Genomic DNA, 23005 nt, shown 5'->3' with positions numbered 1-23005 from the left:
ATGTTTTTAAGACCATGTCCACCATCATGTTGTAATAAACACGCAGTCTCGTGACTTATCCGTAGGCAGTGATTATACCACAGCAGTTGTCCTGTGTGTTTCGTATGATACTGAGGTATTTCTTTGTCAAGGAAAGCTATCGTGCCAGAAACAAAGGCGACCGTCAATAAAAACATTTAAAAGGTAGACTCGGCCTGCAAGACATATATGTCGCTCTCTACTTTGTTTTATGAGTGCAACCAAAGTATAAGTTGTGGCATGAAGATTGTAGTATATTGTGTCTGCTATGCGAGGTTGACAAGTTACGCCCAAGATTTTGATGCAATCAGTAAAAGAAATAGCAGACAAATCATGTGATGGTCAGCTGCATTTATACCCATCAGGCGTGACTTTTGTTTATTGAGAACAGCATCTGAAATGCACTCATAGTTCGATATGAGGATTTAAATACGTGACTTTCTTGTGAACTGCTAATAAAACAATGTATATTGTCTATAAATGTTTCTAATATTAACGGTGTTGCACCTTAAATGTTAAGGTATTAATGTATTGTTGCAATGTGGAGATAAAATGAATGAGAACCAGGCTATAGAGAATGGAAGACAGGGGCAACCTTTTGCAATACCTCGACGTACATTGATAGGATATGTAAGTGCACCATTAACTTTAAATCTTACATATCGTTGAGTATATAGAAATCTAATCAAATTAAGAAAACTATCTCCGAAACCATATTTTTCAAGTACTATATACATATAACCATGTGGCAACCTGTTATGTGCCTTATGGAAATCAAGAGCTTACAGAGCGACCTGCCGAGAACTACTTTTCTGACACCAATGAATACCATCTCGTATATTACTTAATGCTAAAACCACAGGTTTTGTACGTTATAAACCATACTGATCATTGTGTAAGATCTGATTTAAAAACTGTTTTAAACGAGACGCAAGGCAACGAGATAAAATCTTCTGATCAACAGTAAGGAGGGCAATCAGTATAAAATTACCAAAATCATGCGCACCTGCATGTTTAGGTACAAGTATCATAATACCAGCGGTAAAGGAATAGATGCACGTGGGACTGAGTGGGAGTTCGTTCTACATTTAAGTGAGGAAAGGCGTAAGAATGTTGTGAAATTGGTTGTAAAATTCAAGTGTAAGACCATCCGGTCCCGGAGATTTATTTAACTTCAACGCAAAAATAACTTGGTTGACTTCTCTTTCTGAAAAGGGCGCATTGAGGATGTTACTAGCCTCCGGGTTGAAAGTACCGGTCGTATACTCGAAGGAAGGGGCAGAGGATTGGGTTGGAGAGGGGAAATATAGGTTCTGGTATGCATCGTACAGAGCTGAGAGTACCCGAACATGCTCGTGAACTTCACCGTTAGGAAAGGTGACCTTGGAAATAAGGTTTTGTTTACCTCTTTCCCTTTCACGGAAAACTGTATGTAAAGAGGGAACAACATGCTGAAGCATCGTGTTTTGCTTCTCGTGAAAAAAACTTGATTTTTTTACGATGTAAAGTGAGCAGGATCGCCTTAATTTCCTTAATACGAGGAAGTACGTCTACTCCTTGAGCACGTTCTTTATAGTAGTCACATAATAAGTTATGGTAATAATTATATTGCTCTTTAGGAAGAGAGAATCTGTCTTTTCTGTGCTGTTTACAGATACACCAGAAAGACGACTTAATGTGATGTAACCACCATGAAAACAAACTTTTCTTGTGAGATTTAAAGTGCATTAAATAATTCCATCTATTGGTAATAAGCAACTGCTGATCCTTATGCTGTTTCTGAGTGACCAAACAGAGGATGGCTTTAAGTACTTACGGATGCGTAATTCAATTGTGAAAACCACAGCACAGTGATCAGAAAAGCATACTAGCATACACAAAATTAATTAAGGAGATACTGACATAGATCCTATCTAAACGTGAGGATACATTTCGTCGAAAGAAAGTGTGCCTTGGGGCGTTATCTTTATAATGACGCTATACGTTAACTAACTTTAAGTCTTGAACCAATTACGCAGTGTAGAAAAGTATTGTAACCAAAACTTGAGTCTGTAGGATCTAACACTGCGTTGTAGTTAGTGCTCTCAAACGGGTCGGGTTGTCGGGTCGGGTCAGCTCGGGTCGGGTTTTCGGGTCGGGTCAATCGGGTCAGCTCGGGTCGGTTTGTCGGTTCGGGTTATTCGGGTCGGGTTGTCGGGTCGGGTCAGTCGGGTCAGCTAACTTTGGTCAACTGAGTTTAGGTTGAGCTTAAACTCGGCTGGAGTCGAAAGCTGCTGTTTTTCACTAGCTGCCTAATTAAAAATAGCAATTTTCAATTGATTTTATAGAAGCCATAAATCTATTTTGAACACTTGCAGCTACTGTTTTTATGGTAAATGCTTATTTTTGTACTTGTGTGTACTTTAATTTGTAAATGTGGAAGATTTATTTTACCAATCGACTGTAATATTAATATCTACGCCAATATGGAGTCTGGATTTAGAACAAAACTAGAAGTTGTTTAACACGTTGCTGCCAAGGGTGAATTTTGTTGTTCATCGGTAGAGTGCCAAGCGTACTTACTTACATTATTCTTGTTTTGTTCATATTTTTTAAACATAATATTAATATTGAAACATAATCTAAGGCATGGTAGTGAATCCGCGTGCATAAAAGTTGGGGGTCCGATCGGACCTACGTGTGTATATTTTGTTTATGGGCAAGGGGAATAAATTACAGTTGAACTGGCAACTCTGTTAGAAAGTTATTTGTTTATTACTACATGTGCAGAAGTGAGAAGTGTGGATATATTCATCTTGCTTTTAGTGCTAATAAGTAATATCTTTGTGCAATGAAAAAGGAAGAAATATGCACAGAACTCGATCTCATTAGTAATAGCAGTGTAGTGATCTAGACTTTTCTGAAAATGACGGGGACACTGACATCTTGTGAAAATACATTAGAATAAATAATGAATCCATTGTTAAACTTTTTAACATGTCACTGAAAAAGCAAAACATAGGTCCGATCGGGTCTACAAAAGCAACAAATGCTTGTTACTTGTTATTTAGCGCCCCTAGCGGCGTTAATAATCAATATCAAAGACCAAAACCTACATGTGTAATAAAAACACTACAGTTCAATAACAGTAGAGACAGGATTTAACAATACAAGTACTCTAACTCAACTCGACGAATTAGAAATTGTGGGTCCGATCGGACTACAAGAACATTTTCTTAGATCACTCCAGTAGGTCCGATCGGAACCACATGGCAACTAACGTGTTAAGCAAGGCTAAAAGAAAGATTGGATATGGACGACCAAGCCCAAGCAGGGCTGCGGTGGCTCAGTGGTAGAGTTCATCTCTGGTGGATGGTGTCCATGGTTCGATCCCAGCTTGTGCTAAGTAGGCTTTGTGGTGGAGAAACGCCGTGTAGTGGGTTTTCTCGGGATTCTGTTTCCTCCCACTTTCTTCATTCCACCATTTCATTCATTTCTCATGGTCACCGTATCCCTTAGCCTCGGTGCAGAATCGAGGGACCTTAAACTGAACATTTCATTTTATTTCACCAAGCCCAAGGACATCGATACAAGAACAAGATAAAGATTGGATATGCAAGACAAATTGCATAGTAATCTTGCTCTTGGCCTTGTTTTGGTGATCACCAAGTACCGATGAGCATATTTTCTTGTTTTCCGTATAGTATGAAAGACCATAATCAAAATCACACTTAGTCTCCATTTGTACCGATGAGGCGAGCATTCTTGACTCTTGTATAGCATGAAAGACCACAAAAACCACGAAATGCAGGACCAAGACTTGACTGCAAGACAAAGAATAAGACGCAGTATTGATGACCAAGTCCCAGGAATCGAATTGTTTGAATTTCATTTGTTGGGCTGAAAGTGATGAAATAAAATTAGTACTTTGTAATTAAATATCATACTGTATTTTTAAATTTTAAATTACAAAATTCATATTATGTATCTTCTTACGTGCAACTATATATACTGTAAAATACGTTTTAATTACCAAGAAAGAAAAATCAAAGTGGCACTGGTCCCGGAATCATAAGAACCTATTTTGGAATGAAAGTTGAAGGCTTGGAAAAAATCACAGGTGTTCTCCTGTTTCCTCAACCCTTATCATTGTAGTTAAACGATTTCCTTTTGTCTCCGCCAAGAGACTCTTGCTATTGCTTTCCGAGAAGACCCCCTGCCGTCCAAGCAGGTGAGAACACTGACCTTGAATAAAAATTTCGTCACATAGAACTAAAGCAAGAAAAAATAAACTTTTCCCACGTCGGACATTAGTATAAGTTATAAAAAAAATAACCAAACGTCAAAAGTGCCAAATATTCATTAAGATGCATATACAAATCCACCACTTGATCTAGCTAGTGGTTAACGTGTAAGACTTCGGTATACGTGGTCCGGGTTTAATTCCCAATGGGAGTGCATTTTGGCGTTCACTGTATCATGACCATAGTGCTCTCAAACGGATCGGGTTGACCCGACCCGACCCGTGACCCGACCCTCAGATCGGGTCAGCTCGGGTCGGGTTATGGGTCTGGTCAACTCGGGTCGGGTTGTCGGGTCAGTCGGGTCAGCTCGGGTCGGGTTGTTTGGTCGGGTCAATCGGATAAACTCGGGTCGGGTTGTCGGGTCAGGTCAATGAGGTCGGATCACGGTTCGGGTCGGTCGGGTCGGGTCGGGTCAGTCAATTCGGATCACGGGTTGGGTCGGGTCGGTCTTCAACCCGACCCGACCCGACCCGTTGAGAGCACTAGTTGAAGTCTCCTACACAGATCAAATCTCTGGCACCAGATATGTAACTCCGTTGGAACATGGAGGAGATAGAAATTTCGCTCAGCATGTTTATTATTCCCAAACGGCGATTATAAGTTACTGGTCTATATTTTCATAATTCACTGTGATAATACGACGTGACGGAAATTTTGAGAAGGCGGTTAAGGATATCTTTGAGATATAAAATAGCTGTTCAAGAACCGGTTTCGGAAGATTGACTTCCCACAAAAGATTAAAAACAAAGTAGAAATTGTCAATATTGCATTTTTGAAGGAAAATTATATCCAGAGACGATTTGTTGATCGGCTAGTGCCTTTGTTATCCTCAGACGGCGATTATAAGTTAGAAAAGTGTATATTTTCATAATTGGCTCTGATAATAAGACCTGACAGAAATTTTGAGAAGGCGGTTAATGAGATATGTTTGCGATATATAATAGCTGTTCCAGAACCAGTTTCTTAAGGATTGACTTCCCACAAATGATTAAAATGAAATGAGAAATTGTCAACTTGCATTTGCGAAGGAAAATTATATCCAGAGACAATTTGTTCATGTAATCGGCTAGTGATTTTGGCTTGATATGACTAGAAATGCCGTTGACATTTATAGTGGTTATACGCGTGGCATACATATTTAATGGCAACAGAAAAATAAAAAGACACCAAAGAATCAGGACACGAGGAAACGACACAATACACTTCAATAAACAAAGATGGGTGAAAACACACGCACACATTTCCATTCTATACTGGGAGGTGATATACTCACTTGTCTGGGAAGACAGCACTATCATTTGCCTTAGCACTTCTTTCACTATGATGGAGATCTACTCGTGACCTCGTGAAACCAGACACACAATTGTTGTTTACGGGAAGGGCACTCTTAGCTTTCTGAAGTTTATTGGCTCTACTAGATTTATCACGAGGTGAAATCTGAGATCGACGTTTGCGACTCTTCTTCTCGCGTAGAGAGGGAATTGGGATTCTTCTGTAGATGGTGAATCTATATCGAAAGAATCACTCACTTCCTGGTGGGGGTCATCAATGCCCACTAACGGTGGAGTAGCCGCGATTTCAGGTAGCATATAGATCTCCTATGCTGAAGATGCTGAAACAGTCATACTCTGTTGTGGAAAATCGGAAGCAATACTCGCTATGGACTGGAACTGAACGAATCACTCTGCAATGTATTGGAAGCAAGGGTCTGTTGGGAGGCGATAGCAGGGGAACTGGTGAGAGATGCAGCTGCAGAACTGGGGGAAACATCAAGCGGACAAGTGGGTTCGGTTTCATTAAGTGCCTTAGGAAAAGTAGTTTCAGAATTTGCTGTTGGAGGTGGAAGGTTCTCCTGTAAAATTGGAGGACGTTTCTCAATTAATACGGGGAAACTAGTAAACGAAAGAACGTTCGGTAAAGGAACCACTTTGTTCAAAGTGCCGGGCATGGACGGGGATCTAGATGATGAGACACTAGATACTGAAGCTGTTACGGCTGGAAGGATACGGTGCTTTGTAAATTCCATCAGAAATTGATTTGGTGAGTCACAAATGGCGCAGGTTTAACTTCACCTCCATACGTTAACCACAAACGTAAACCGCATATAGTCACATAAGAAGGTATGGGACACTTAATGCATACGTATTATATTTCTCAAAGTTCTTACTTCATAGATATATCCAGTAGAATACATTTCGTCTTCAATTGATTTAATTTCATCGTAGTGGGATAGCATAAGGGAAATATGATGATCTTCAAACTCGTTGTGTACCAAATGTAAATAGACAGTCATAATATTGGAACTGGCACAATCAATTAAAATGTTATATGTACCAAGATCATCTGAATAACTGACCTTTCCATTCACTCGAAACAGAATTTGTTCACAAAGCACTTGCGATATTAACTTAAGATATAACTGTTTGTGACTATAATCAAACTCAATACTAACAACTTGATCAGGAACAGATAAAAAGTATTTCGAAGCCATTCATGCAAGACTAATGTATTAGGCTTGTTCACAACATCTTGGAACGACACTCGGATAACTTAAAGTATTCACTCTGATAATGGACATGATGCACTTAGAAGCTAAATCTGTACTTCACACTATACAATATGATGAAAAGAGTAAATAGAACACTGAGAACTAGGTGGTAGAAAATACTCCACTTGACAATACAGGTTGAACTGAAGCAAATAAGCACACTCACTACTTCCACTCGACCCCCTACCGGGACAACGAGGTGAACTGCACGGCGTCTGCCGAGCAACTGTGCTATCAGGGCGACAGTAGCCAGCATTTGATTTTTGCTATACGTAACCAATGTGGCGAGAAACGGATAACTTCAACCAATCAGAACCGAGTATGGAGCTCCTATGGCTAGGGTACTACGTGATTAAAAATATACCTTTGAGATACTGCCAACTTATGATGAAAGGAAAAGACTTCAAAAGTTTTATTTCTTAAAATACAATATATTGATGCAAAGGTATTGTATAGCAGGGTACACTGTAAAAAATAAGTTGTTGAAACAACACAAAATGACTACCACTTTAGCGTGTTACTTGTGTGTTAATTTAGCACCAAGCAAATCGCCTTCCGAGCATATCAGAAATAACTTGTTACTACCTGAGGGAATTTGAATTGGTATTTATCTTTAAACATGAGCAAAGCTTTGCGAAATATATTTGGTACTTATGCCAATAACGCATAATGTTTATGTTTTCTGTAATCGATCGCAATAATATCGTTGTAAACCTGTGAATTATCTGACAACAGTTATATAGACAACAGTTCTGCCACCTTCTGTTCATACGTGCTAAGACACAAGAATAACAGATAAAGAAAATAGATGGAAGCACTGCTATATGTGTAACTCTTGTCACATGATTCACAGGTTGACAACAATGTTATTGCGACCGATTACAGAAAACATGGAATATTAATAGTTACTTGCCATAAATGCAAATTATGTTTTGCAAAGCTTTGCTCATACCAAACAATAAAATCCAATGCAAATAGTCACAGCCAGTAAGGTGTTATTTCTGATATGCTCTGAAGGACGTGTTTGCTGTCGATCTCTCAGGTCGATAGCGATATTGACCACATCAGCTGGGACGTACCAAACGTCAGCACGGCTGTTTTTTGTAATTCTGTCCACGATCCTGGGACTTGCTCGTCAGATATTCGCTGAGCAACAGCTATCAGACTTATCTCAGCCAAGGGTAGCTCGTTGCGACACGTATAGACTGGGGCATTTCCTCACCTAAGCCGCTATCCGAATGGGTGGCTTCTACCTGCTTACCATACCTCATTAGTTGTTTTGTGTGCTCATCATCATGGCTACTGGGCCTCACGCTTCTAATCTTTCCTTGGGCTCCTCCGCTCCGTCTGCATCTGCCGACAAGCGAAGGGAGAGCTCTAAACGCACAACACGTAATGAAGTTCATCCGAATCATCCTCAGTCACCTAAACCAAAACGCCATCATACTCTCAGCGAATCATCTACTGCATCTGATTCATCTCATCACATGGACGCTCAAACTTCTTTCACTTCTGTTAAACCAGCCATTTCTACATTTCTTCTTACCAACTATGATCCTCAGTATCTGGATCTCAAGAAGTTGTATCATCGCATTGTCAAATACATAATTCGCACGAACATCACACAAATCATCTACACCCAGAAAGGCATAATAATTAAAACGCCAGACGACCAATTTGCATCCACTCTCCGCAATACTTATTCCTTTGAAATCTTTGGTACAAACGCTTCTATCTCTAAACTCAACACTCCATCAGCCAAGCAACCACCGCCACCACGCAAACAACCTGCTTTGTCAGTTGTCATCCAAGGTGTTGATCCGTCCTTTACAGATGAAGAAATCAGTCAGGAACTCCAGCTTGATGGACATTCTATTATTAAATGTATCCGTATCAAAAACGCACAAGGAAACACCTACATGGTCCGTGTTTTAACCAATTCTCACGACACCATAGACTCTCTTCTCTCAAATGGCGCCTTCATTTACCGCAAACGTCATCGTGTCGAGCCTTCTGGTTCTCCTGCTCCACTTCCTATGCGGTGTGAAAAGTGCCAAGTATATAACGATCATCCGACCGGCGCATGTCCAAACCAACTCAAATGTGGCTTCTGCACTGGCCCTCATAGCACCCGCAATTGTTCTAACCTGAAAGAAACTCCGAAATGTTCCACCTGTAATGAAACTGGACATCCTACTTACAGTTACAAATGCAAAGCTAAACCTACTGCGGATCCATTCAAGCCCGAATTAACGGTACCATTAAAACCACATATCACTCAATCAGCTTCTGTTCCTCAAGATATATGTCAACCAATTACAATCACCCAATTCTTGTCTTTTCTTACTGTTACTCTACAAAACATTCATCCGCTACTTCGCAACCATATTCTTTGCCAAGTCCAACAAACTGCCAAAGCGATACTTAACATCAACTTTACTGCTACTTACTCTGGCCAAACTGTTTACTTTCATTCAGATCCGTTGCAAACAGAAGTTTAAGACTCTCTCCGACAACATCTGGTTCCTTCACATCATTATGGACATTACTTTTCTCTTTTTGAACATTCGTTCTTTACCTCAACATAAAATCTTATTTGAACAGCTCCTCTTTGAGAAACATGTTGCGTGTTTCGTTTTGAACGAGACACATCTTAAGGCCCACACCCACGTACAGCTGCCAAACTATACTACGCTTCGGCACGATAACTTGATACCAGCGAGGAGGGCAAGTGGTGGGGTCGCCATAGGATTTTCACCATCTCTTCCTTTTCGCCGCACTACTCTTCCCATAACTCCACTCCCCGAACATCTAGTTACTACTTTATACTTCAAACAGCTCAACATCACTGTTGCGACTATCTACATCCGTCCTGGACATCCTCTTCCATATCCGTTTATTCAGTACATTTCAGATAACTATCGTACTTACATCATTTTAGCGGATCTGAATTTTCACAGTCGCACTCCTCGCCAGCAACAGGATTTCCGCAATTACCTTCTAACGCACACTTCAGGACACTTTCTTCCGATACCTAAACCTACAAGACCTTGTAGTAATACGACACCAGATGTTGTTATCACTTCTCTCAACCTACAGACTCGGTGCAACCTAGATGTCTTGGATCCTCTTGGCAGTGACCATGTGCCAATCCTTCTGACCATTACAACCCCACGTTCTGCTTCTCACACTACTCCTCCACCCCCACGCTCTTATCTTCTGTTCGACAAAGCAAACTGGAACGGTTACCGCACCTTACTTCAAAATCAATTAGAAAATGTCCCGGATCCCGAAACAGAAGATGACCTTTATATCGCATTAGATACTATTACAGCTTCCATCCACACTGCCTCTGCCTAAAATATTCCACATCGAACCGCACATGTTTATAAACCAGCTCTTCCTCCTCAGTATCTTACACTTATCAAACGTTCCCGGGCACATTATCGAGACTTCACTCAGACTGGTAACCTTGAGTCCCTTCGTCTCCACCGTCAGTATCAACGCACTGTTCACAACTACCTCGTTGCTTATAAACGTCGTCGTTGGATCACTAGCTGCAATGATCTTTCCACCATCACCCATCCTACCAGGTACTGGAAGCGATTCCACCAACTCACTGGCCGATCATCTCGTACACCGTACCCTCTCTTAGAAGGAGACGAAGCTCTCGCTGATGATACTGCTAAAGCAAATGCTTTTGCTGATTATCTTCAAGGCATTTTCACTCCTCTTGCACCTGTCCCATCAATACGCCGTCATCCAGCAGAAAATCTCAATCTTTCTTCACCCGATCTCCAACCCAATTCCAACCACCATTTACCTGCAAATAATTATCTTACTGCCCCTATTACGGTCGAAGATATCCGCAGTACAGTCGCCAGAAAACGTCAGTCGGCTCCAGGCGCTGATCGTATTTTTTACCGACATATCAAAGAGGCTCCCTATGTTCTTCTCCATTTACTTTCAGTTATTTACACATTTATTTTGCGTACGGCCTACATTCAGACTCACTGGAAATCATCGATCACTCTAATGTTTCCCAAACCAAACAAACCTCCACATGATGTCTCTTCTTACCGGCCTATTCAGCTCACTCTTGTATTCAGCAAAATTCTGGAACGCATCCTTGTCACACGTCTACATCGTCATCTTTCCGATCATAATCTTCTTCCTCTTCCACAAGCAGGCTTTCGACCTTCTTATAGTATCAATGATCAGCTTCTGCGCCTTACCACCCATATCACAATGCAGTTCAACACATCCAAACCTTCCTGCCTTGTCTTATTCGATTTGGAAAAAGCTTTTGATAAGGTGTGGCATCTTGGTCTTGTGTACAAACTCTTCTCTTACCGCCTTCCTCTGTGTTACATCCGTTTCATCTCCCACTTTCTTTCTTGCCGCCTTAGTTATATATCTATCAACAATCACCTCTCGCATCCTATATTTTTCCATTCTGGTGTTCCTCAAGGTTCCTCACTATCTCCGTTATTATACCTGTTATATGTGGCCGACTTTCCTATTTTGCCTAGAAATATCAGTTTATATCAATTTGCAGATGACACAGCCTTTCTCGCCGTAGCCAATACTATCCAAGAGATAAATCGAACTCTGCAGATTGCTATTGACACATTTCTCTCATGGTGCAATCACTGGCGACTAACCCTAAATGCTGCTAAAACACAAACCATTATCTTTCTTCCTCCAAACAAACGCTCTCGCGTGTATCGCAACCCTGCTAACTTTCATGTTCATGTCGACAACGTTCCTCTTCAGCCTCAAAACACCGTCACTTATCTTGGTATAGTTTTTGACAGACATCTGAAATGGACTGCTCATCTCAGGTCCATCTGCGCCAAAGCATATAATCGCCTCAACCTTTTACGCCGTATCACTGGTACTACCTGGGGATTGAACACACATACCCTATTAACCACCTACAAAGTTTTTCTCCGCCCAGTCCTCACCTTCGGTTTTACAGCCTGGATAGCCGCAGCTCCCTCATTTTATACCAGACTTCAAATTCTTGAACGGCACGCCCTCCGATTAACTTTCCGTATCCGCCTTCCCAGCCCAACTCATGAACTCTATGATCGCACCCCATTTCCCCACATACTCTATCACCTTGAAACCCTACGATTCCGCTACATTTCAACTCGCTTTCAAACTCATCATCCACTCCTACTAGACACGATGCATCACTTTGCTTTACACCCGACTGATGTCCTTCTCCGTCATACCCCTCTTTCGCTCCTATTTACCTTGTACCACTTCTCCTTACCACCTGACAGTCCTGACCATCTTTTCATCACAGACTACATCACTGACACGGCATCACCTTGCATTATTCCATCTTATGCACAGTAGTCCTCTTGTTTAACTGGGCTTCCCCTGTCTTCATCAGATCCGGAGTTGCCCCCGGATCAGAAGATAACACACATCTGTCTTGCTAACAAAACCCGTTGCTGTGACGTCTTGTGCACCTCATTACCATTCATTCCCATCCACCTTCAACTATGATTATGGTTAACGGCCATAATGTCCAACCCTTCTCATACTATATGATATACTAGTCTGTTTGCTCTGAAAATGCTCCAATATATTTATGATGATGTAAAATAAAATGTTGAAATAAAGTTTAATAAATCTACGAGTACCCATCCACAATTTTCCAGTCCCCATCATTCCTTTCCTCCACTTCCCGATATAAAGGGCGGTACCCTTTGGGCGGGAGCTAGAAGTCGACGACTAGCAAAAAAAAATAGTTTGCTGTTGAATTGACACACAAGTAACACGCTGAAGTGGTAGTCATTTTGTGTTATTTCAACACCTCATTCTTTGTTGTGAAGGTATCAAATAAATGTTATAAATAATTACTTAGTTCTACCCAATAGAATGCTGTACACAAAGTAACTTACTGGCACAAAAGAGGTAATAGCTCCGCTAGCTCCGATGATTTATATACAGGTGTAATACTTGAATTGTTACTTCTCATATTGCCCTTCCTGTTTCCAAACAGAGAAGATAGGATACAGGTCTGAACCTCATTGATCTTATCCTGTAAGTGAAAATAGAGAGGGAATTTTTATAACAATAATTTCTCTCACTTTATCCATCCTATCGAAACTAAGGTATAATTTATTTCAAAAAGTAAATACTGTTTTGAAATTCGGCACGGAAATATTCGACACGGAAATACGGAATATGTTTAAACTTCTTTGTAAGTACAGAAAGACTACTTCGCACATCATGGGTAACTTTGCACAAAATATGAAAAGAATTGCACGGTCCTCTGTTGGTAACACCATGAACTGTAAAAAGAAAGTTTCAACTGCCATGGTAAGACAGAACATCTAACTGTGTTTTGGCTATAATATTGGCGGTTAACTTCAGTTCTAATTACCGGGAGGATTTGTTGTTGTATAGATATGGATAGCAGTCACTGTAAAGGCCGACAAAATTTAAAAGATATCACCTACAAGAATTTCCGTCAAAGTTAAGTTAGTTTCGTAGCATACTACTGTGTATAATGGAACTCTGAAGCAATATGTGAAATTGAAGTGTGAAAGGTTTTACAGTCATAAAAAATAAAACTGGGAGAAGGCGTTTTCAGCCTCTAATCGGGGTTAATTTGCACCGATCAAAGTTACCCCTCAGATAGGACATTACTACTGCTGGTACCTCCTGCCTTGTACTACAAATATTGATATGAGAATGATAGTACTGGTATCAGTACCTAGTATGAATTACCGATATTTGTAAAGAAAATTATGTATTTTCTGCTACCAGCACATGAATTACATTCTGATAGTTTAGCATATATCCCACAAAAATGCTAACTGAAGAAACAGAGAAAAATTGCCGCCAACTGATTTCCCTTGGTTGCTTTATATGTCCAAGAATATCATCACAAACGTAAACAGTAGAATATTTACAGAGTTTGCAGCTATCAGGCCAAAGCGCACCCAAATTGCATGATTTCTTTCTTTTTCTAATCTAACGTTAGTCATTCCTATGCGTATATGCTTCAAGCCCCTCCGATAGTCTAGTGAGTTCTTTTAAAAAAAACACACACAGCTTTTCTGAGTGAAGTCCTGTAGACTGCATGTAGTTCTGTGTAAAAAGTGAAATGTATAAATACTGACGGGAAAGCATTGCACAGAAACATTACATTCGTATGTTGAACACACTTTCTTGTATGTTGTGCAAAGCATCCTTACGTATGGGTTAACTTTGCACCAAAGTTTATATTTCAATAACTATGGCCATACTAAATGTTTACTAATACACTTGCAATTTTTTCCTTTTACTGTATATAATATATGTTATTTATATGTTTAAAATACAGCGTTCTGAAACATTATTTTTATAAGTTGCATGCAATTTCTTTAAAATTCCTTAAATCTGGTGCAAAGTAACCCTCTTACGGTAGTTAAAATGCCTACGATGATTCAGAATCCCACCGATTGTGAAATACGCAATGCTATTCGTTTTCTCACTGCTAAAAGGGTGATATCTGCTGAAAATCATCGCCAGATTAGTGATATGTATGGAGAAAACATTATGAGCGATGCAATGGTACGGAAATGGGTTAGAGCTTTTAAAGACGGCTGCACCAATGTTCACGTTGGGAAAGGAATTGCACGACCTTCTGTTATCATTGAAAACTTAGTACAGAAGGTTGACGAAAGAATGAGAAGAGAACAAACGCTTTACAATTTTGTCGTTATCTGTTATCGCCCACAATTTTGTCCAAACACTAATATTTTCGACCATATTGTATCCTAAGGCGTTCATAAGTAGAGATGCAAAAATGCCGGCTTTTTTGAATCGATAATTTTTTGCACATAAAAAGCTGGCTTTTTTGGGAAAAACGAGAATTTTGAAAAATTTGGCTTTTTTCGGTTTCATGATTTTTCTATTTGAATAGCTTTCTTATAGTATACTCTAAAGTTAAATAAGATTCCATGACCTAAATACCATATTTCGCTCTGGAATTCACCATCATGATGGATGGAGCACATGTTTTATGAATTAAAGTAAACATACAGTATGTAGTATTTGAGGGCAATTGTGGAGGATATTTAACTTTATTTTAACTTCTGAGTTATCGACGTTTTTCTTCTCTACGTCATTTCTTTTTTAGTCATCCGTGTTTCATTTCTTGGAGATTAGTAGGCCTTCTCTATCTTCTAGCACATAAGTTAAACTTATGTTTTTCAATATATCCGTCAGAGCATACGTTTGTCAGTATATCTGCCAGAGCGTGCTTCCACATTTTTGTTATACTGTAGCTGTGCAATGATTTAGCAATAATCTTCCGGATACAACTTTGAATACAGTTTATAGAAATAATCAGTAGCGGATTCAGAAAAGTATTTTGGGAGGTGTTTCTCTGCTTAATGTTTGGTTTTAATAAAATTTCCTAATTTTTATTTCGGAAAAGCTTTAAGTTTATGAGTATAGGCATAACTAATATTTCGTTTTGTTTGTATTTAGCAATAAATATCCGGATTCAACCTTGAAGACCATTTCATACTGATAATCAGTGGCGGATTTAGAAAAGTATTTTGGGAGGCTTTTTCCATATTAATGTTTATTTTTTCTAAAAATACCTAATTTTTATTTGAGGAGAGCTTAAAGTTTATGAGTAAAGGCATAACAAATATTTCGATTGTTTTAAAAATTCCGTAATTTTGGGATACAGGCTTCAATCTAGAAGACATCCCTACCCTACCCCCTTCGCAAATCCGTCACTGCTGGTAATTAGTAATAACAATGATTTAAAAACGATAAAGGAAGTCGGCCAGAATTCACAGTACACACACTATCTCTACATTCACAGATGGAATTAAGAAAAACTTGTCAAAATGCTCGAATTCGGGGTTGAATCCCGGACTTCCCGATAGAAGTACAAGAGCTAACCACTCGCTCATGGTAGTTGTGCAGTTGTGCTTAACTTAAATATATTCTCTCTCTCTCTATGGCTTATTGAATCCGAAGGTTCAATGCCGCGTTCACAAAAGCTCTCCACTGACTTCTATCCTTAGCCAACTGGATCCAGTTTTTACTTTGTATTCCTATTTCTGCGAGATCCATCTTAATATTGTCCTCCCATCTGTTCCAAGGTTTTCCTAATTGACGTTTTCCCATTGGATTTCCAGTTAAAACTTTGAAAACGTTCCTACCCACTTCCATTCTGGCTGCATGGCCTGAAAACCTGAGCCTCCTAGACTTGATGACCGTAAAGATGTTTAGTAAATCGTATAAATTATACAGTTTTTCGTCATGAAGTTTCGTCCATTCCCGTTCCTCTTATGTCCGAATATTCGTCTCAGGATTTTATTTTCAAATACTCTCATTCTGCCTTCTTCCCTCATCGCAAACGACCATGTTTCACAACCATACAAAACAACAGGCATGATTATCGTTTTATATATTTTAAGCTTAAAATGTCTCAACAGAATTCGCGACAACAAAATATTTTCAACTGAATAATAACACGAATTTCCTGATTTCAGTCGACAGTTAATTTCTTTGTGGATATGATTTTGGTCTGGTAATATTGATCCTAGATATTTGAAAGTGTCCACTTTGTCGAAAGTATTACTTCATCTTTTAACGCATCCACAATTTGCCGTATTACGATCCCAGTGAAATTCCATGTATTTAGTTTTCTCTGCATTTACTTCTAAACCAATGTCGCTGCATGCGTTTGGTAAGGCCTGTGCATTTCTTTCTATTGTTCTCCTATCATCCCCTATTAAATTTACATCATCAGCATACGCCATAGCTTGGTGAATACCATTCAGCTATAGGGCCTGGTTGCTATCTTTAATTTTCCTTGTAGCGTGCTCCAGAACAATGCTGAATAATAATGGCGATAACGCATCTCCTTGTTTCAGACCATTCTCGAGTTGAAGCTCATGGACAAGAGTTTTTCTACTCGGACTTTACTCTGGGATTCATTTAAACACATTTTAATTAATCTAACTAGCTTTTTCGGTATTCCGAATTCTAACAATTGTACAATACTTCCTTCCTATCCGAGTCATAAACCTTTTTAAAATCAATAAACAACTGATGTACTGGGTAATATATTCCCATTTGTTTTCGGGTATTTATCGAATAGTAAATATCTGGTCGATAGTTCATCGATTTCCCTAAATCCACACTGATAATCTCCAATAATTTCATCTGCGTATGGAGTCAATCTTGTTAATATAATGTTAAGAGAAATCCCTCGCCAATTATTACAATAAGTTTTGTCGCCTTTCTTGTGAATTGAAACAGTGATTGATTTTTTCCACTCTTCTTAAATGTATTCCACATTTATTTTTTAAACAAAAATGTTGAATTCCTGTCGTTAAAAATTCAGAAACCTTTAAGACTGGATAAACCATGATGGTGGTTATTAGCCTAGGAAACCACACGATCAGATGAGCGGTCTATTACGCATATGATCCATGAACAGAAAATTCGCTTAACAAACAAGCTTAAGGAACAGTCAGTGGATTATAGAATTTTACCGATTTTGCAGACCCGAAGCACCTAATAGGTGGTAAGAGATTATTACGTATGTGATCAATGAATGAAAAATTTGTTCGAAATATCCATACAATGTATATGAAAGTTAAAACTTAAAAGTTTCAAGAATGTGCAGAACCACCCGAAACCAAGCTCTTGATGGGCAGCCTTTTAAGATTATCACATAAATGTGTATCTATCATGTTTTATTTTATTTTGTTTCAAAAAGAGGATGTGTGATATTTTGAACTAAAAATACTACATACAATTTCACTAGTTATTTGTGTATCATTTTTTAAATAAAAGTACTTACTTTTGTGTATAAGAGGTTTAAAAATTATTACATCTATTGGTTAATCCTTAGAAATTCATAATATAAATATGTTAAGAATTTTAAAAAAATCTTTTCCAAATTCATGGTTTATTTTAGGTTTTATATTATTACTAGACCAACCCAAAAGCATAAAAAACATAATAGCAATTTATTCATATGGTTGGTACCTCGAACATGGTTATGACTGTCTAAGGGACAAGAAGAAACTAATTTTAAGAGCATAATAAAGCATAATTTTATAAAATAAAGCATAAAGTATAATTTTGAATATATAGCACAATTTTTGGAAAATTCCGTTTAATTTTTTTTTAAACAATATTTACAATGCAAAATCATTGAGAATACAGTATAACAATGCAACAATGAAAAGCTTATTTTTATTTGTGTAAACTTTCCGATGTAATCCTTTGAAGTACAGAGAAGAAAAAGGAAAAGAAAAAAACTTTCCACCAACAATGAATAAACAATAGTTTTTTCTAAGTGTAACTGCGCACATATGTATGGTAATCCGAAATGTACAAAAAGTGCACAAAAACTCCAAACTCCATTTGTTGTGTATCTCTTGAACTTAAGCACTTTATGTACTTTTGGTGGCATCTTTTACTTTTCCTTTATGTATATATGCACCTCTAAGGCTCACACACCCATCAACCACTAATTAAATGAGTTTTTGTGCTGTAGATAAGCGGAACAAAGTCTGCTTTATCAATTTGAAACAAAATTTTTTAAAAAAGCCCAAAATTTCCCAAGCAAAAAAGCGAAGCAGAAAAGAGCCGTTCAAAAAAGCCGTTTCTTTCCGAGCACTTGCATCTCTATTCATAAGGATGATTCATAACAAACAGAGAAGTTCAACATTTTGAAACAGTCGAAAAATTAGATGAACCTAGTCTGATGAGCTTGTATATGAATGCTAGGTGTCAAATGCCTTCTCAAGATCGAAAAGGAGAAGACAGGAGAGTTGAATGGAGTTGTAATCAGTAGTGATCAGAGTTGTGAGACGGAGTAGTTGATTGTTGATTGAAAATAATGGTCGAAAACTGGCTTGGTGTGTAGGTAGTAGTTGGCGGCCAAGTAAGTAAGGATGTAGGCGTGTTACAAGTATTCGTTCGAATATTTTGCGGAATGTAGAGGTTAACTGTATGGGGCAATAGGATGAGACATTCGATGGAGGTTTATTAGGTTTGGAAAACATAAGTGTTTTATACACTTTCCAGTCAGTAGGAAAAAATCCCGTTCACAGTATAAATGCCAAAAGGGTAAATAGTACTATAGGACTTTCTTTAATGTGTCTGTAAGTAATAGAAATGAAGCCATGTGTAGTGTTTCGTTTACGCTAGATGGCAGATGTAATTTCGGAAAATGTGATAGGACTCGTAAGAACATGGTCGGGAAGTATATGAGTGATGTTTGGTTGCAAAGATCTAGAGTGAAGATTCACTTGATCGACTGGATGAGGTATGTCCATGTTGTCCTAGTCGGAAAAGGTGAATATGTCCTGCAGATAGTCAGCAAAAGTGATTGCTTTATCTGTGTCTGAATATGTGGGTCATTGTGTAGTAGAAGGGAGTATGCGGTCCTGATGTGTTTACCACAGAGTGCATTGAAGCGCTTGCAGTCAGGGTAGGATGTGCTGTGTCGGAAAGATGATTGCAGGTTTTCACCCAATGGCGTAATTTATAAGCCGAAATGTAGTTACGAAATGTTTTGGAGTTGACGATGAAGGCGGAGTGCTTCAGGATTCCGGGTGCGCTGGAATTCCCGATATGACTGGCGTGAGCGACGGACAAGAGCTAGATATTATGGTGGGACTCTCGGCCGGTACGGGATGCATTCACACTGTGGAATATATATAGAACAAGCCTGTTGAATTTAAGTAGTGATAGTATCAATCTGGTGCGTTAGTTCGTCTTTTGTAGCTGGGGATTCGTAAGCTGCCTGTGCGTTTGATATATAGGGGCGATATGAGGGCCAATCTGTTTTATTGTAACGAGATGATGTGCGTGGCGAAAGTGATGATGTAGAAGTAAGACCGGAGTGATAAGTGAGCTTATTAGGCGCATGGTCGCCCCCTATTAAGTCCAGAACAGTTACCGTACAACGACGGATGATAGTGTTGGAGACCAATGCTATATCGTGTGTAATATTACTGATAGGATGAGTTGGGGACGGTAATATAAGCAAAGTGCCGGTGGTATGAACCGTAATGAAGTCCGTAAAGTCATCTCGCCCTGTTTGAGAACTACTATGAAGGTTGATGTCGGCGAGAATAGTAAAGTGCTTATATGATTGAGAGATGTCTGAAAAAAGTCGTGAGTATGGAAGCGCCTTTTTTTACTGTTTTCCGCAGACGATAACGTCGTCTCTTTGGGAGGGACTAAAGTTTAATTTCTGTGAGAAGTGGAACACATGGACGGGCTATGAGGTTTTCCAACAACAATAATAAAGCTCACTTTATTCATACATTTAGGTGAATTAGTATTGTTGTTATAATCATTGCAGGAGACATAGGGATAAATACACAGAGGCTGAGTAACATCAAGATGAGACTGCAATAATCATAGGTTTTACATTAGGAATCAAAAATGATCAAGAGACGAATATTGTAAAATCTGCGTAGTCGTAAGGTTATGATGATGAGATAAGGTTCGTGGACGCCACAGTTCACAGGGCAGTGTTAGTAGTCACAAATGAGGTTATCTTCTGTGTTGGGGCTGCTCAACACTGATGATCGACATGGGAAAGCCCTTGTTAGAATGAGAGTCACTGTTCAAGCATTGGATAAACTTTATGATTGAATTATGGTGGATGATATGTTTGAAAGAAATGTTGATCCAGATGCTCTGGATGTTTCTGATTATAGATTGTAAGTAGATGCTGTAAAGGTGTGTAAGCATACGTAGGAGGAGTGGAAAGACGGGCATCAATGTGTATGGTTTCCAAGAGGGTATGATGCTGAGTTATCCACTTTTTTCTATGTATCGGGAGAGAAGATCTTCAAGATGTCAAGTGATATGCGCAAAGGTAAGCTTATCGTACAAAAGACGAGTAGGGCTAGGCAAGATGATGCAGTAGGACAGACGTAATACATCACGTTCGATTATAAGAAGCCGCTTATATAATGCATCCCCAGCGCTAACCCAGGCAGTGTGGTCATGTATCAGAAAGAGCCGAAGAAACGCTTTATACGTATTCAACAGTATATCAGCGTGTAAGCCTCAGGTAGTGCCGACAAGACGCTTCAATAGATTTAAGAGGTTTCGGGCCTTCTCTTTGATAAAAATAAGGTGAGGTTTCCAGGATAATTTAGCACCAAAGATCACTCCCACATATTTAGCGGTACTACTGCATGGATGGGTACACTTTGGAATTGAATATTATGTAGAGATGGATGACTAGCGCCTGGGTTTAACTTCAGTTGCCACCGACTACACCAGTTGCTGAAAGCATCAATGGCCCGTTGTAAATGGGTATTGACTTGATGCATGGTTTCACAGCAAGCAAGCAGTGCTGTATCATCCGCAAAGGTGAAAGTGCAAATAGGTTCTGTCATAACAGGCAGATCACTAACAAATAGAATTTATAATAAAGGCGATAAAGCTGAACCTTGTGGAACGCCAGTGCAGGGGAAGATTGGAAAAGATAGACTGTTGATTATTGAAATATAAGCAAGAAGGTTTGTGAGAAAATGATAAACCACCCGAAGATAGGCCGTAGGGTAACGGAAAAGATATAATTTATAGATGACCATTCTGCCACACTCGATCAAATGCGTTTTCGAGGTCGAAGAGAAGTAAGCAGGAAGGTGCTGTTTTATTATAATGATTCCTGAGAATAGTGACAAGACGTAAGAGATTACCGAGGAGACTGTGATTAGATCGAAAACCGGCTTGGTGTGTAGGGAGAAGATCATGGATTGATAAATTGTGATGAAGTCTGCGAACGATAATATTTTGTCTATTGTTGATGTTAGTTGATTTGGCCTGTATGATGTTGGGTCTGACTTTTCTTTATGCTGCTTGAGAAACATGAGGACCTTGGAAACCTTCAAATTGGGTAGTAATAGCCGGTCCGGAGAACGAAATGATACAGTGACGCCAAAATGTAGAGCAAATAGCTGGACCTTCCTTAACGTGACAGTAAGTGATATGATCGAACCTAGGCGCAATGTTCTTTTTGTTGCGTAGGACCTCTGTAATGTGTAGTAGAGCTACAGGTACTGTCACAGGATTCTGATCGTCTAGAGTATGATCCATACTTATTCTCGGGTACAGATTATGGGGGTTGCTGTACTTCGCAGCACGTTGATAGAGATTGGACCTGTCTCAAAAGGAGATTTCAGGTGTAAAGGTGGTTTGAAGAATTCTGGAAAACCATTAGCTTTCTCTGTATCTGTTGTCAAGCCAGTATTGTTTTCGACCAGTGGATAGTGAAGTGCATTAGTTTTCCCAATAAGACGATTGAAATGTTTCCAGTAACATATTGGATGGCTTTCTGTAGCTAAAGTGTTAACAGTGCTGATCCAGTTAAGTTTCTTATACGCTCGGATGTAATTTTGGATCATACGAAGATATTGGCGATGGAGACGTAGGGTGGTAGCATCATGACTGCGTAGGTACTCCTTGTATGCAGTCAGAGCTAAAGAAATGAAGGAGAGATACTGAGGGGGTAATTTAGGCCTGTAGAAATTACTGGTGCTAACGGGAATGGAGAGTGCAGTGTCAGTTTGAATGCTCGTAGTGAGTTGTCTAGCATAGCGTCAAATGATGGGATATCGGTTCGAAGTGGAACAACAGCTAGCATATCCGTTAGTTCCCTTCGGTACTCTATCCAATTAGCTCGGTCAAAATTTGGCCGGGTACAAAGAGCTTCCTGTTGTGGTTTCTTGGCGTTAGGAAAGTGTAAGTCCACTTTGATAGGGTCATGGTCACTACCTATTAAATCAAGAACAGTGTTCTCGAGATACGGCATGATACTAAAAGACGCAATGACTACATCAGGAGTGGTATTCGAAGACGGACGGGTTGCTCTAGGTATACCACAGATTCCACTATTCGTATGCGAGTTGATAAGATTAGAAAATGCGAATTTCTCAGCATCACTTCTGCTATGGTAGTTGATATCAGCCATAATAATATAATAGCGGATTGTAGTATGCAGATAAGTGAAGAAGAAAGTTGGGATGCAAACATGTGGATGAATATATATGGTAGCTACTGTGATTGGTCTAGGTTTAAAGTAAAAAGTAACAATGTTATGTTCCGGAAGAGGTTCAGAAGAGTTATAAATATTGACACG

At 39.2% G+C, this 23005-nt stretch overlaps 1 protein-coding gene across 2 annotated transcripts in view; it reads right to left on the bottom strand.

Annotated features, from left to right (window-relative positions):
* The window catches only part of LOC145685833 (uncharacterized), a 210576-nt gene that overhangs the window by 60961 nt on the left and 126610 nt on the right, over positions 1–23005 (bottom strand). For both annotated transcript variants that reach the window (XM_081758424.1, XM_081758423.1), the window contains exon 3: positions 12768–12907. In XM_081758424.1, coding sequence (XP_081614550.1) covers positions 12768–12907 — 140 coding nt within the window. The remainder of the gene's footprint in view (positions 1–12767; positions 12908–23005) is intronic.

The sequence above is a fragment of the Thermobia domestica genome, chromosome 5 (assembly GCF_964235325.1).
Source record: "Thermobia domestica chromosome 5, izTheDome1.hap1.1, whole genome shotgun sequence".
NCBI classification, from domain to species: Eukaryota; Metazoa; Arthropoda; class Insecta; order Zygentoma; family Lepismatidae; genus Thermobia; species Thermobia domestica.
Note: the sequence above shows the minus strand (reverse complement) of the source record. Positions and strands in the feature narration are given on the sequence as shown.